Here is a 15,689-nt window from a genome sequence, read left to right as displayed (position 1 = left end):
TTGTTGGGAGTTTCAGTATAGTGCTCCGTAACTTTATCCCTCTATAATTACTGGGGTCTGCCCTATCACTTTTCTTAATAACGCTATCATCTGAGTGGTACTCCATTCTTCTGGAATTCTTCCTGTATTTATTATTTTACTTATCAGGATATTCAGTTCTTTGTGACGTCTCTCTCCTCCGTATTTTAAAAGTTCATTAGCTATTCCATCTTTTCCTGGTGCTTTTCGATTTTTCATCTGTTTTAAGGCGTTCGTTATATCTTCCTCTTTAATTTCTGTTTGCTCATCCGATTCTAATCCTGGTTTTCCAGTTCTTCATGATTAGCTGTTTGATACAGGTTTTCTAGGTAAGTTGTCCATGTATTTGCATCAATATGTTTTACTTCTATCAATTCCTTCATCTCTGCTGTTTGACCTCTTATCATTTTCCACATTTCCTTTTGCATCCCGTATAAGTCGTGATCCATCTCTCTTGAAAATGCTTACCAGTGTTCTGTTTTCTTCCTTCTTACTATTGAGTTTAACTCATTTCAAACTCTTTTAGATTCTTCACATATGTTTGTCTCGTTCTTTTGAATTTGTATTCTAGCTAGATTTTCTTTTTTTCTTGGCATTTTATTTTTATTTCTTCACAGATCCATGGGGTGTTCTCCTTTTCTTTCGTATATGTTTACTTATCTTAAGTTCTCCAAGTGCGTCCGTTGCTGCCATTTTGATATTATCTCTAATCTTCCTCCAACTTTCTTCTATGTCTTCATCTGGTGTTATGTAGTATTCGTTCAGTACTTTTTGCAGTCTTGTCTGGTATAGATCTCGTGTTGACAAGTCTTGTAGCTGTTCTACTTTTATTCTTGTCTCACATTCAATAGGGTCTTTTTTCCTGTTTTTTGTAGATGTGTTCTGATTTTTCCAAGTACTAGGTTGTGATCACTTCCGATATTAGCTGCACTTAAACATCTTATGTCTAGTACTTGAGAATGATGGATGTTTCTGTTTGTCAATATACATATAATCAATATCGGATATGTGTGCTCTTGTATTTTTGAATGTATATTTTTCTTGATCTTTGTGTCTGAAGAACGTATTGTTTATTCGAAATTCGTTCTGAGAGCAAAAGTTAATAAGTAGTTCCTAAAGAGTTTACAATAAATTATTCAGAATTGATTAACTTCTTGGGAATAAAACTGGATAATCGTCTATCTTGGTAAGACAATATACACTCACTCCGACTGTCAGCTCAAGCGGGCTTAACTTAATGAAAAATATCTCTCATAAACAATGGGATGTCGACGTCCAGACTCTTATGACTGTTCACTGAAATTTGGGTTTCAACCTGAGATACAGTCGGAAAATTCAAAGAATACCCATGAACGAACATATAAAACACGCTGTATTTTCCTGTCAACATGTCGCAAAGAAAATTGCCCAGCGCAAGTACATGTAATAATAATTATTACATGTACCTGTGCTGGCCAATTTTTTGTGTGACACGGTGACAGGAAAATACAGCGTGTTTTATATGTTCGTTCATGGGTATTCTTTTATTTTTCTACTGTACAATACGCTAAAGTGTTACGTTTGGCTTGTTCTCTTGTGTGTAATGAAAGCATGGATAATAAAGACCAGCTCCACTAACAAACTTGAAGTCTTTGAAATAAGGTGCCTGCACCGAATGCTTAAAATATCATGGACATACTTAGGGACATATTGCGAGGAGAACGATATAGTTGTCGGCAACTGGAACTCGAAGGAAATATAGAGGGTAAGAGAGGTCTAGAAAAAGATGTCATGGCTGGGTAATATTCGCCAAATGATATTAATGAAATTACTCGTAATAGAATAATGTAATCGTGACTATCTAATATCTCACCTGACAATACAATGCACAGTGGACGCCTACGCAGAAATACACGGCACCTTTAAGAAGTAAAGTTAATAATAAATAATTCAATACTTAGTCACTATTTTCCCCCTAACTCGGAAAATATCGACGGCACGAAAAAACTTGGAAGAAATTGTTGAAAATCGCGATTGCAACAATTCATGAGCCCTTACTAAAGTGGCCGAGCGGGTTACTAAGTCAATTTCATTTAAGTAAATACGTTTGCAATATCTCCAAACGAAATATACAATTATCAGAAGAGACTGAAATTAACGAAAATAACTACCTATTTTTTATCGAGATTATGAGGCAAATAAGAAACGTACAATATCTAAAATCACCCAGTGAGTATTTTTCTCGTTAAATAAATTTTTTATTAAATAAATTATATTATTATATATATTATATAAAATTATTAAATAAACTTTATAATATTTAATGATTTGTTTCAAGAATTCAAATTAGAAGACAAATTACAACTACAAAATTATTCTTGCTAATGTAAAAACGAGTTTAGAAAGTAATACATAGGTACACTCCAATAATTATTTTAAAGATTGCCATTGTTATCGTTGAATGAAAACTCAAATTCAAATGCATCAAAAGAATTAAATAATTTTTATTATAATCCGATCGACCCGACCGACCCCAAATTCCGATAAACAAAGCTACCTGAATACGTCTCATCGTTGTCTCAGGTAAATTCAATCTCGCACCTAGAAAGCTGCTAACGCCATCTATTTCTAAAACCACTGGTGTCGTACATAAACGCTCATTTAGTTTCGTATCTTCCAGTATATTTATCAGTCAACGGTATAAGTTTATACTCTATTTCATATGAATAAAAATAATTTGATGTGATTAGTTTTACACACAGTACATACATATAGTGGAAGCAATAAAGCACTGAACATCCGAAAAAAAAAACGACAAGACGGATCTTAATAATTCTTTTTGCGTTCGATTCGTGAATGCGCCAGGAAAATTTGTGACCCCTAGCCATGAGATAATATTGAAAAACTGCATACAAAAATGCATTCTTTAAGTGCATCTCAAACAGACAGTAAAAAAAATTCATAACTCGTCAATTATCGGCGGAAATGAGTTTAATTTTGTTACTCGGGGATTTTTGGGGTCGCTGTAAACGAATATGACGTCGTAAGTTCTCCAGAGTACCTGGTGCCCAGGGTACCTACTGTTTACCGCGTCTTGTGGAGTTTTCGGCAAATTCATTAAAAAATTAGTCAATAATCATTACTCGGGGGGTTTTTGGGGTCGATAACGACGAATATGACATCCGAAGCGATCTCCGGAGTACCTGGTGCTCAGGGTCAGTGGCGTAGCTAGCATGGGTGACACCCGGGGCGGTAATGCATGGTGTCACCCCAAATATTAAAAATAAAGATTGTTAAAATCGACGAAAATCCGATAAACGTATGTTTTGAATAATGAAAAAATTAAGAATTATAGTTAATGAAATTGTAGTAAAGAGTCTTGGAAAATGTTTCTGTCCGGTATCCGAGGCTTGGTAATCGGTTCTATGAGCATTGGCTATAACGATAACGAGGATAACCTACAGCGAATGGCACAAACTTTCAATATAGTGGCGAAGAACTACAACATGAAAATATCGACAGCTAAGAGAAACTTCCTGGTAGTGTCAAGGGAATAAATAAGATGCAAATTCGTAATTAACAACGAACTAATTCAACAAGTCTCGAGATTCCAATATCTGGGAGTCGACATATGTTTATGGAGATGTTAAAGAGAGCGTCCGAAAGCAAGCAAATAAAGCCAATTACGTGTCAGGATGTCTAAGGGATGTCATCTGGAGAAACAAAGATATTAGGCTGGAAGGGAAAGTACGCATACATATACATATCATGTGTAAGACCGACCATGACGTACGCGATAGAAACAAGATGTGACACAGCAGAAACCCAGAGGATACTGAGAACATCAGAAATGAGAACGTTGAGGTCAATAACTGGGAAAACACTGAGAGACATAATACCGAACGACAGAATAAGAGATCTCTGTAACATACAAGATATATTATGTAGTACGGTGGGGAAGACATTCAAATATTTTATTTTTCCAACTTTACTAGCGGCAAAATCTGAAATAACATTTTCTATAAATATTATTTATGTTTTGTGTTGCTTCATGTTCCATAGTAAGTTAATAAACCGAGGTTATTTAGCCTTGTTTGCTTCATTGTTGCTCGCTTCTTGATTAATTTTAGCTTACTAAAACTTCTCTAATATGAAGCAACCGATACACAAATGGTCATAAACAATTTTAATGCGACCAATAAGTTTGAGAGGGATTCCATGAAATCCCATTCCACAATGAATTTTATAAAGTCTACAGCTAACCATTTAGAGATTATAATATTGGCCGCTTGTCTTCTGAGCCTTGGTATTTATAGCAGGAGGTCTGCATCTGATACTTCTTCATGGTAAAAGTTACAAAATGTTGAAATAGCTAAATTCAACTGTTCGTGAAAAGCAAAGCAAGAGAAAAGATCAAAGTCCATGAATGGACATTGAACATTGAATAGGTCAAAACATTCTAGCATATCCTTTTGAAGTTAGGCTTGAAATGTGAGTCTTGTATCAGTAGTTAACTCACCATCCATTCATTGTTTACGTCGAATTAGTTTTTCGTGGGAATGTCGTCGTCCTCATATGTTTTCGTGGCCAAATCTATTGCTTTATAAAGACGAAGTGACCCTATTCTGGTCGCTGATTGATCAAAGGTTATGTCTTTACTTTGCAATTCAATCTGACAAAAATGTATTTCTCTTAGTACATTATTCCAAAAGAAATGATGACATAATTTCTAATTTGAAGCAACAACACAATCAAAATATTCTGTCAGTACTTTAACTGCAGCATAGTGAGCACTCCAACGCGTTGTGGAAAGTTGTTTAACAGATTCTTTGCTGTGTTTAATAAGCACTTCCCAGGAGCTAGTGGAAGCAGAAAAAAAATTAAAAATTGCCTCTACGGTTCCGAAAAATGTTACCCTAGATGAATTTTGTGCAAAACAGTGTTGGCAACATAAATTAATTAAATGATCAATATATCCAACGAAAATGGCAATTTTGTTTTTTGCTTTAATAATAGTTTGTAGTCCCCCATGTACCTACGCCGCTCATAGTCATAACAGCTGCATTATCGTATCTCTGTGAATAGCACTTTATAATATCTAAACCATCAATTTCAAGCTTCTTGAGAATTTCGTTACTTAGATCAACTGCTTTTCCTTTTAACGTAAAAAATCCAAGAAATACCTATTTGACCTCGACTTTTCTCGATATCGTGTGTTCATAAAATAATATCCAATTGTGTTTTGATTGTAAAGTGAGTAAAGTTACAAATTAACGATTCGTTCTTTTGTGATCGGGTCTCTTGGGTGTCACCCCCGAAAGGGTGACACCCGGGGCGTACCGCCCCCTCCGCCCCACCCTAGCTACGCCACTGCTCAGGGTACCTAGTGTTTACCTCGTCTTGTAGAGTTTTCGGCAAAAAATTTATTAAAAAATTAGTAAAAAATCATTACTTGGGGTTTTTTGGGGTCGCTAACGACGAATATGTACATCGGAAGTGATCTACGGAGTACCTGGTACCCAGGGTACCTACTGTTTACCTCGTCTTCTGGAGTTTTCGGCAAATTCATTAAACAGTTAGTCAAAATTCATTACTCCTGGGTTCTTGGGGTCTCTGACGACGAATATGATATCGGAAGTGATCTTCAGAGTACCTGGTGCCCAGGGTACCTACTGTTTATCTCGCGACTAATGATTTTTGACTAATTTTTTAATGAATTTACCGAAAACTCCAGAAGACGAGGTAAACAGTAGGTACCCTGGGCACCAGGCACTCCGGAGATCACTTCCGATGTCATATTCGTCGTCAGAGACCCCGAGTAATGAATTTTGACTAATTCATGCCGAAAACTCCAGAAATAGAGGTAAACAGTAGGTACCCTGGGTACCAGGTACTCCAGATCGCTTTCAATGTCATATTCGTCGTCAGCGACCCCAAAAACCACCCGAGTAATGATTTTTGAGTAATTTTTTAATGAATTTGCCGAAAACTCCAGAAAACGAGGTAAACAGTAGGTACTCTGGGCACCAGGTACTCCGGAGATCACTTCCGATGTCATATTCGTCGTTAGCGACCCCAAAACCCCCGGAGTAATGATTTTTGACCAATTTTTTAATCAATTTTTTGCCGAAAACTCCACAAGACGAGGTAAACAGTAGGTACCCTGGGCATAAGGTACTTAGAGATCGCTTCTGATGTCATATTCGTCGTTAGCGACCTTATAACATATGTACATATTAAGGCCAGAATAGGGAACTTGCACATTTTTTTTTATTACATAATAATATGTTCAGTTTTGTATAAAAATGAGATTTCCAAAATTTCACGCTTCAAAAACTCATAAAAACTTAGAAGTACAAATTTAAAGTCTTCTTTATTTTAAAATAGTTCAAACTACCCGTGACGTCACAGAGTTTAACTATGTGGTTCCGTTTATGGTTATATTTACGTATATTCTTCTTCTTCTTCTTTAGTTTATTGGCCTCCACCTACTTGGGTATTTGCCCAGCTCGTCGTTGGGGAATAAAGGAAAAATATTTATATTTTTATGACATTTATCGTATGTCGTTGTAATAATATATACCAGTTTGTTGAGATTGGAGTTTGATACAGTTATTGAAGGAAAGGAAAGAAGGTTTACTATTGAAAATAAAACCATTTTGTAAAAGTAAAAATTTTCCATGAATAGTTCAAACGATCAAAAACACTTTTAACGTCACATGACTGTATTTTTTACTGACATTTATAATGTCTAATTTAAAATTATATATACAATTGGTGTAGAATGTAAACATACAACCCCGTGACGTCACGACGCTTTTTGGGGTGGCTGGTATAAGTTGAATTTTTAGTCGTCTTTAGGGGCCAAACGAAAGACAAACAAAACTTTTTTATCTTAGATACAGGTTCTAAATTATGTTCTGTTGTGATTTATACCATTTTTTTCGAATTTAAAATTTTATGCGAGTTCCCTATTTGGTATTATAGTGTAGTAAAATAAAATTACACTACATGTAAATCAAAATGTAAATTCGTACAGGTTGAAACTAATTTTATATCAAAGTTTAGGTGGGTACAAAAGGTATTTTCAAGAAAGTATCCAAATCATACAAGGGGATCATTGTTTAAATAATTAAAAAGGGGTCATTTTTGCAAAAAAATTACTTTTTTAACGGCTGAGGTCGTTCAATTACTAATGAAGGTCTATAGGATTGTTTTCTGCAAAGTTGAAGGATAAATCTTTCACATAAGACTTACTAAATTAAATTTGACCCCCTATTTACTTAAATAATTATACATAAAACTTTAAAAACAAATTTGCAAAAAAATATTTTTAGCGTTTTAAATAAGCACTATAAAATATCCTATTTTACAGGACAAATTGCGCTATGTTATCAGTATTAAGTAAAAAAAAAAATGGTCCAAAAATATTTAATATGTTTTGAGATATTGAATTTGTTTATTAAATGTTACTCTATTTTCAATTGCAAAAACGCGGTTGTTGCCAAAGAAATATTCACCTGTATTAAATCTTATTATTTTTATTTTTATATATGTTTTCGATAAATGTATTGATAAATTCAAATTTCAATTAAACTTCCCCCTAAAATAGCATTTAAAAATTATTCAAATTTGTTTATAATTTGTTTTTTTAATAACGTCGCGGAGATTAAATATTTTGAAATGCATTTTCGTTAATTACGTTCCTGGGAATTTTTCACTAATTAACAATTTTTTTTTCTTTTTTTCCTCTTCTTTTTTTTTCTTGGAGTTATATTACTACGGACCCTTTTAGGGTTAAGTTTCATTAAGAATGTTGAATTGTAGATTCTAGACCTAAAAATATTAAGATTTAACTAAAATCACTTAAATAAAATGTGGCTACTTACTGAGTTACAGGGTGTTTTATTTAAAAATTTAAAAATTATTTTTACCAAGTACTTTCAAACTATTTGACGTATCCTTATCATACTTGGCAGAAAGTATGGGTACTATACAGTCTACTAAACTGCGATCAATAAATGTTTCTAGCTACTACCAGAGGCGTACGACAGGGGATAGATAATGGTTGACCCTTCCCAAATTCTACGCCACTGAGGGAATTACTATTTTAGCGAAATTTTTAGATTCTCCAATACTTTCTATGTAAATAATATACTCTTTACTGGTAACGATTAAGTCATTAGTTTTCGAGATATTGGACGTTAAAAATGAAACGGCATATTTATTTTGATTCATTCATTCATTAATTTTAAACTTCCAATATCTCTCAAACTGATGACTTAATCGATACCAATAAAGTTATTTACATATAAAGTATTGGAGAATGGAAAAATTTCGCTAAAATAGTAATTCACTCAGTGGCGTAGAATTTGGGAAGGGTCAATCATTCACTATCCCCTGTCGTACGCCTCTGGCACTAGCTAGAAACGTTTATTAATCACAATTTAGTAGGGTGTATAATAGCCACACTTTCTGGCAAGTATGATAAGGATACGTCAAATAGTTTTAAAGTACTTGGTAACAATAATTTTTAAATTTTTAAATAAAACAGAGATTCGACATTATTAATAAAATTTAACCCTAAAAGGGCCCGTAGTAATATAACTCCAAGAAAAAAAAAAGAAGAAGAAAAACGACAGAAAAATTTTGTTAATTAGTAAAAAATTCCCAGGAACCCAATTATCGAAACGGCATTTCAAAATACTTAGTCCCCGCGACGTTATTAAAAAAACAAATTATAAACAAATTTGAATAATTTTCAAATGCCATTTTAGGGGGAAGTTTAATTGAAATTTGAATTTATCAATACAGTTATCGAAAATATACATAAAAATAAAAATAATGAGATCTTAAGCAGGTGAATATTTCTTTGGCAACAACCGCGTTTTTGGAATTGAAAATATAGTAACATTTAATAAACAAATTCAACATCTCAAAAAATATTAAATATTTTTCGACCAATTTTTTTTGCTTAATACTGGTAATATAGCGCAACTTAGTCTGTAAAATAAAATATTTTATAGCGCTTATTTAAAACGCTAAAAATATTTTTTTGCAAATTTGTTTTTAAAGTTTTATATACAATTATTTAAATAAATAGGGGGTCGGTCAAATTTAAATTAGTAACACCAATGTGAAAGATTTACCCTTCAACTTTGCAGAAAAAAATCCCATAGGCCTTCATTAATAAGTGAATTATCTCAGCTGTTAAAAACGTAATTTTTTTGCAAAAATGACCCCTTTTTAATTATTTAAACAATGATCCCCTTGTATGATTTGGATACTTTCTTGAAAATATCTTTTGTACCCACCTAAACTTTGATATAAAATTTGTTTTAACCTGTACGAATTTACATTTTGACTTTTTTTTATTTTATTAGGCTATTGTTTTGAGAGTAAACTAAAGTAAGACCTAATACATACTTACGATGTCGGGATAGTATCACGAGGTTTTTTCCTGATTTTCCCTCGTCATTTATATGGAATCTCCAACGCGAGAATTTTACTGTCACCTTTGCATGTGGTTGTCTTTTTAAAGACAGATCACATGTTATGATTTTTTTTGTGACGGATATTCTTGAGTTGGGGTTGATTTCATGTAGTCGAATGAACTATCTTTCAGTAAAGTCGTCCCAGGAACGTAACTCATAAAATTTGGCAATATCATTTTAAAGTCTTCTACTTTAAATAAAATGTATAATATATGTCTGAATTGCCGATATAAATGAGTCAGATTAAATAAATTATTAGAAGATTTTTTTACTAAGCAACAAGTTTTTTGTTTAATTCATTAATATTTTTTGTATTTTGACAACGGCATCCGATTTGGACGTCGAAACGTTAATAAAATTATTTTTCATTAAAATTGTGGCGTATTTCCCATCAAAACTAGTTAATTGTGTTTATTACTTCGTATTCTCTGCCCATTTCTTGCATTACTTCCGTGTTCGTTATTAGAGTTTACTTTATTTGTATATTTTTCTTGTCGATATTTGTGTTTTCTATTTTTGCTTATTTTAACGATGTTCATTTTTTAGGTTGCTGGTAATCAATCAGTAGATACAACGAAGTATAAATACACTATTCGTCCTCTTCCTGACGGTATAGAAAATGTACCAGTCTCCATATTGTCAGTACTCAAATACAATAAAGTAGTTTTAAAAGAAATATCGACACTTTCAGAAGAGCTGCAGTTTCTGAACAATGAAATTCAAAAAACTGTACATTTGCAACCTGTGATAGAAAATCTGGAAACTGGAATGCCGTGCGTGTGCCAGTTCCCTGAAGATAAGCTTTGGTATCGAGGTGAAGTTTACCATATGGAAGATTTGGATTGTGGATATGTCTCAGTAATCTTCGTTGATTTTGGTAACGTTCAACTTGTGACTGCAAATGAAATTAAAATGATGCGCCCAGAATGGTTTGCTACACCAGTCACTTGCCATATCGCGCGTTTAAACATTAAAATAGTCGAGGATAAACATATTGAACACGTCACAAACGTCATGAAAACTCTCCGTGATGAATTTGCTAAAATTATTACCAAAGATCCTCTTTGCGTGAGCCTCCATAAAAAAGATGGAGCTCTCAGTTACGACAGTTTGATAGAGAAAAAACTGGTCGAAATTGTTTAAGTTTATACCGTTTTATTTTCTTATGTTTTCATGATCTGTATCGGATCTGATGTTTAATTATCTATAGTGCCTCAATTATATAATGTAAGAGGCATGTTCGTTCGAAATTTGTTTATTTTTTCCTTATTTTTATAAAAAAAGTGTTAGGTTTATTTGAAACATTACTGTTCTTTTCATAATATTAATAAACGTATTAAAATATATTCTGAGTGTTTTATTTCACCTATAATGATAAATACATCATATCGTCGGATCCCTGCGAAAAGTCACTATGGTTCATTCCACGAACATACGCCTGTCTTGGATTCGTTATGAAGGTATCAATTTAAATGGTCGAATATGCTGAATTGTACAATAGTAAATTCTCCCAGTTTTTAAAACACGACAGATATAAACCATTGACATAAATACGAAATCATGATATAAACGTGGAGTTGATAGTTTATAGAACACTTGTAATTCAGATTTTGAAGTATGTACCGGGTGTTCTCTTATATTTTCTCCCATTTTAACTGGCTATAACTTCGAAACGGCTTAAGACATAAATATGCGGTTTTCACTGAAATGTTTTATTGTAGTAAACATTTTGTTTGAAAGAATTTAATTTTTTATATCGCTTAAAAAATGGCGGAGTTTAAAAAAAACGTTGTTGACTTTTCTTAATGAAACACCCAGTAGGTTTTTTTTTGTAAATTAAGAGAACGGTCATTCACCTATCCTGTTTCTTAAAATCGGTTGTCGAATGACTGAGTAATTAATTTTTATAATGAGAAATCGCATGTGGAAATCGCATAACAGAATATCAATTTGGTTAGTGTGATTTCCACGTTGCATCTTTAAAAATTAATTACTCAGTCATTTGAGAACCGATTTTAAAAAACTTTATATCGCTGGATAGGCGAATGACCGTTATTTTTTCAATTTCCAAAAAATATACTGGGTGTTCCATTAAAAAAAGTTAACGTTTTTTCAAATCCGCTATTCTTTTCGTAATTGAAAAGGGATATAAAAGATTCAATACATTAAACAAAACTTTTACTAAAATAAAACATTTCAGCGAAAACCGCATATTTCTATCTTGAGCCGTTTAAAAGTTATAGGCTGTTAAAATGGGGGAAAAATATGTGAGCACCTGGTATATAATTACTATCATTAGGTTTAGTTTTGTAAACAAATCGGTTTTTGAATAAAGTGATTTAAACGAAGTGTAACAAGGTTTCTAAGGGTTTATTTTATTTAATCGAATATTCAATCAGTAGTATAAAAACAAAAAGACTTAACTACTCTCTTATTCTCCTAACCTTCTAAAACTATCATCAACCATCAGATTCACAGCAATAATCAGAATCACTGTCGTCGCTATCCTCATTCGGATGGTAAATTATAACAGGATTAACTGCTTCGATGCGACCTTCGCGGATCCACCATTCTTCAATTAAATTTTCACATTTTTTTACACTTTTTTTCCCATATTTCAGGAGTGGCAGTATCCAATGCTTCTTGCCATGTTTCCAAGACTGCCTCCTCACTGTAACCCTTGTATCCAATATGGTTATCAAAATATGTTTTGCATATCCCCCAAATATATTCAATGGGATTGAATTGGCAATGATAGGGCGGTAGTCTTAACACACGATGTCCAAAGCTATGTATAATTTCGTCTACCATATATATGTTTGGTTGTGCATGACTTTTAGCTAACGTTAGTAGTTGAGGCTTAAAGCAATATTGAGGAAATGTAATATTTTTATTCGTTAACCATTCTTTTATTTTATCTACGGTCCAGGAGTTTGTTGGTTGTTTATTTAAAATTTCCGAATGGTACGAAGCATTATCCAGTACTATAACGGATGGTTCATGTAAACTTGGCAACAGTTTTTCTTTCAACCATTTCAAAAATATCTCGGTATTCATATTGTCATGGTAATCGGCTGATTTTGATTTTGATGAAAACACTAGATCGGCTCCCTCAATAAAACCATGTTTTCCACCTGCATGAACTATAATATATCTCTTTCCCTCGGTATCGGTATGTTTTATGGATTTTGTACTCTCGTCCTGCCAAATTCGTTTGATACCACCTTTAGAAAAAATCCATGTTTCGTCTAAATAAACAAAGGAAGAAAATTCTTTTTTAAATTTCTTATAATTCCTAAAAAATTCTATTCTTTTGTGAACGACACTAGCTCTTTCACACAAAGCCTTTCTATTGTCTTCCTTTTTGAACTTAAAGCTAATCTGTCTCAAAACTCTCCAGAGACTTGTTCTGGAAATTTCAAATGTTTTTCTTTCTTTTAATTTCTCTAGTACTGAATCTAAAGAGACATGTTCTTTCCTTTCACGCATTTTATATATTGTCTCACGGATTTCAAATTTGCAACCTTCGGGAAGATCTACAGTCTTTAGATGCCGGCGAGATTTACATTGTGCGGCATTTTGTTCACTTTGTCCACGTTTTTCTTTTTGCAAAACTGACTGTAGTTTTTTTTCACTAATACAGAGTGCATCACAAACACGTTTATGTACGGATTGAACTGGTCGCAAGGGGCCCCCGTTAATTTTCTCAGCAGTAAAATAAGCATGTACATTAAATATAAAGTTATCTACATCTAAAACACGTCTCGGCATATTTGGATTCAATAAACAAACACACTAGACTACACTAAACTCTCTCTTAACGAACAGCCTTAAAACAAAAATCAGTCAGCGATATACAGTGATGAGCGCGCTAATAACTAGCAAAATAGTGCAAAAGATGGAAACATTAAATTGTGGAATCAAAAGAAATAAAACTAGTAGAGTTGTTAAATTTAGCGAAAGTAACATATAAATTGACATTATATTGATTGTTGCCCACCTTTAGACGTATCAGAGAAGTATGTCAACTAAAACTGTCACTGTGACAGTGGCATTTCTCAAACTCGTCCGATTCGTCTAAAGGTGGGAAACAATCAATATAACGTCAATCTATAAGTTACTATCGCTATATTTAACACCTCCACTAGGTTCAACTCTTTTTAGTTCATCAATACACATTTATTTGTATCAGCTTTCGTAAAAATTTTTGCTATTTTTGGATTAAATTTCACAATAAATTTTTGCGTGTATCATCTATTAACTGAAATAATTAACTAACAATAGATCCTTTTTATTGGAATACATATTAGACCAATTTACTTTCATACTTCTAGTTGCACAGTAAAATATTCGTTGTCGCAATAATCCAAAACAGACGTATGTTCGTGGAATACCCTATAACTGACATTTTACTGTTTTCGAGATACATTAATTTGAAGTAATAATTTAAATTTATAAATTAACCGTTGACAAAATATTTTCCATATTTATTGTTTCTAGTGACACTGCAATAAGTGAATAATGAGTGTTATGTATAATCCGAGAGTAGTTAGTAATACGTCTGATTTTTGGCAAAAAAAGCAGTTAGTGATTTTTTCCAAATACTAAACAGAGCTCATATGCTAGTAATGATTTATTAAAAATAAAGACAATATTATTATTATATTTATTATAGTTATAACAAGTTAAAATGAGTTGTTATTCTGAGAATGCTTCTTCATCAACGGCTGGTTCCTGTGTTAAATCCGGTACATTCGCTGTTGGTAAGGAAGCATACCAGGCATGAAGTTCCTGAGGTATTACTTCTTTCTTGCAAAGTTGTAACAAATCCTTTTTTTTTAATGAACTGATCGGAATAGGGTGCTGATATGCTTTCTTAATTTCGGTAACATAGGGTTGGCGACCTTTTCCCACTTACATTGAGTTTGACGTAAGGTCCAGTGTACCCATATCTAAACTTTATAACTGCATAAAGTGTAAATGCATAAATTATAAATACACAGTTTACGGCAGTAATATAATAAAGATACATTTCCTGAGGGTATCTGAAGAACAGCTTGCATATTAAATGTTGCTGACATAAATGTAGCATCTTCTTGTGACCTAATTTTGTCATTGGTTTTTGCCTCATAGGCTGCTTCTTTTCGTTGAATATGCTCATTAAAGCGCTGTTCCTGCTCTTCTGTTAGTTCTCCTGCTAATTTTGCCTCAGAAACTTTATTACACAAAGGGCACTGGTCTTTCTTTGGTACAAAAAATGGCAAATTGTACGATTCACAAAAAACTTTTCGGTATACTGAATGACCCACTGGAACTTTATTTTTTTCTTCATAATGTAGTCTAGAGTGAGTACATTTTGCGAATAGATAACTTTGAGTCAAAGTAGTGTCTCTTTGTACTTTTCCTACAGTAGTGCGACTCCATTGAAGGACACATATTAATATGTTCTTTGACAAAATCAATATCAGAGACTTTGGTTTTATCGTTTTGTAGAGAACACTATTGTGGCAAAAGTCACTAACTGCCATTAGTGATTTTTGAACATACAATATTCCCTATAATATATTATAACACATTGATCTTATTGGAAAAAGTCGTTAACTCCGTTAGCGAATTTTACCAGTTTTATATTTTTGTTACATGTCATATAATGATTAATACCAATTTTAAATTACTATGTTCCGTTCAGTTTTGCAGTTAGTGACTTCTACAGATGAACAAACTGCCCACAGTAGACCACTAGATGTAGTTAAGTAAATTTCACACAAAATGTCAGTTAGTGACTTTTCGCAGGGATACGACGATATCAAATAAACGATAAACACAAAATCAAAATTGGAAAAAATCCTTTGTAAAAGGTATAATTTTTTGAAGTTATACTTCTTTAGGCGCGATTGAGATTGAGGGTGAATTTATATTGATCTGCGCGCATGTGCACACCGACAGTTTGGTATTAGTCTTTATACGGGCTCTGATTGGGTGTTGAAATGATCTGTCAATAATTGTTCAATATGGAGGTTATCGGTAAACAAAAATGTATAATATATTAGTTCTTATTGTTGTGAGGACAGAAATAAAATCAAATTTATAATTATAGTGACTTTTTAAATAGTTTTGAAAAGCCACAGGTACGTAATTCTAAACGTTTCAGATGTATTCCAATAAAAAATTATCTTCATACCTATTTGGAAAATGTAA

General features: G+C 32.9%; 2 protein-coding genes across 4 annotated transcripts in view; one reads left to right on the top strand and one right to left on the bottom strand.

Annotated features, from left to right (window-relative positions):
- Positions 1 to 10,837, top strand: part of LOC126889739 (uncharacterized) — a 194,580-nt gene extending 183,743 nt beyond the window's left edge. For all 3 annotated transcript variants that reach the window (XM_050658290.1, XM_050658289.1, XM_050658288.1), the window contains one exon: positions 10,038 to 10,837. In XM_050658290.1, coding sequence (XP_050514247.1) covers positions 10,038 to 10,634 — 597 coding nt within the window. In that variant the 3' untranslated portion in view covers positions 10,635 to 10,837. The remainder of the gene's footprint in view (positions 1 to 10,037) is intronic.
- A 1,240-nt stretch (positions 10,838 to 12,077) lies between these two features.
- On the bottom strand, positions 12,078 to 13,262 carry LOC126890308 (uncharacterized). The gene has a single exon (XM_050659167.1). It carries the CDS (start codon positions 13,260 to 13,262, stop codon positions 12,078 to 12,080), a length of 1,185 nt encoding a protein of 394 aa, XP_050515124.1.
- Between the last annotated feature and the right edge of the window lie 2,427 nt (positions 13,263 to 15,689).

The sequence above is a fragment of the Diabrotica virgifera genome, chromosome 8 (genome assembly GCF_917563875.1).
Source record: "Diabrotica virgifera virgifera chromosome 8, PGI_DIABVI_V3a".
Taxonomy (NCBI): domain Eukaryota; kingdom Metazoa; phylum Arthropoda; class Insecta; order Coleoptera; family Chrysomelidae; genus Diabrotica; species Diabrotica virgifera.
This window is presented reverse-complemented; position numbering and strand designations above follow the sequence as displayed.

Excerpts from the sequence above, each read along its gene's own strand:
- LOC126890308 (XM_050659167.1), bottom strand. The coding sequence starts at position 13,262 with ATGCCGAGACGTGTTTTAGATGTAGATAACTTTATATTTAATGTACAT.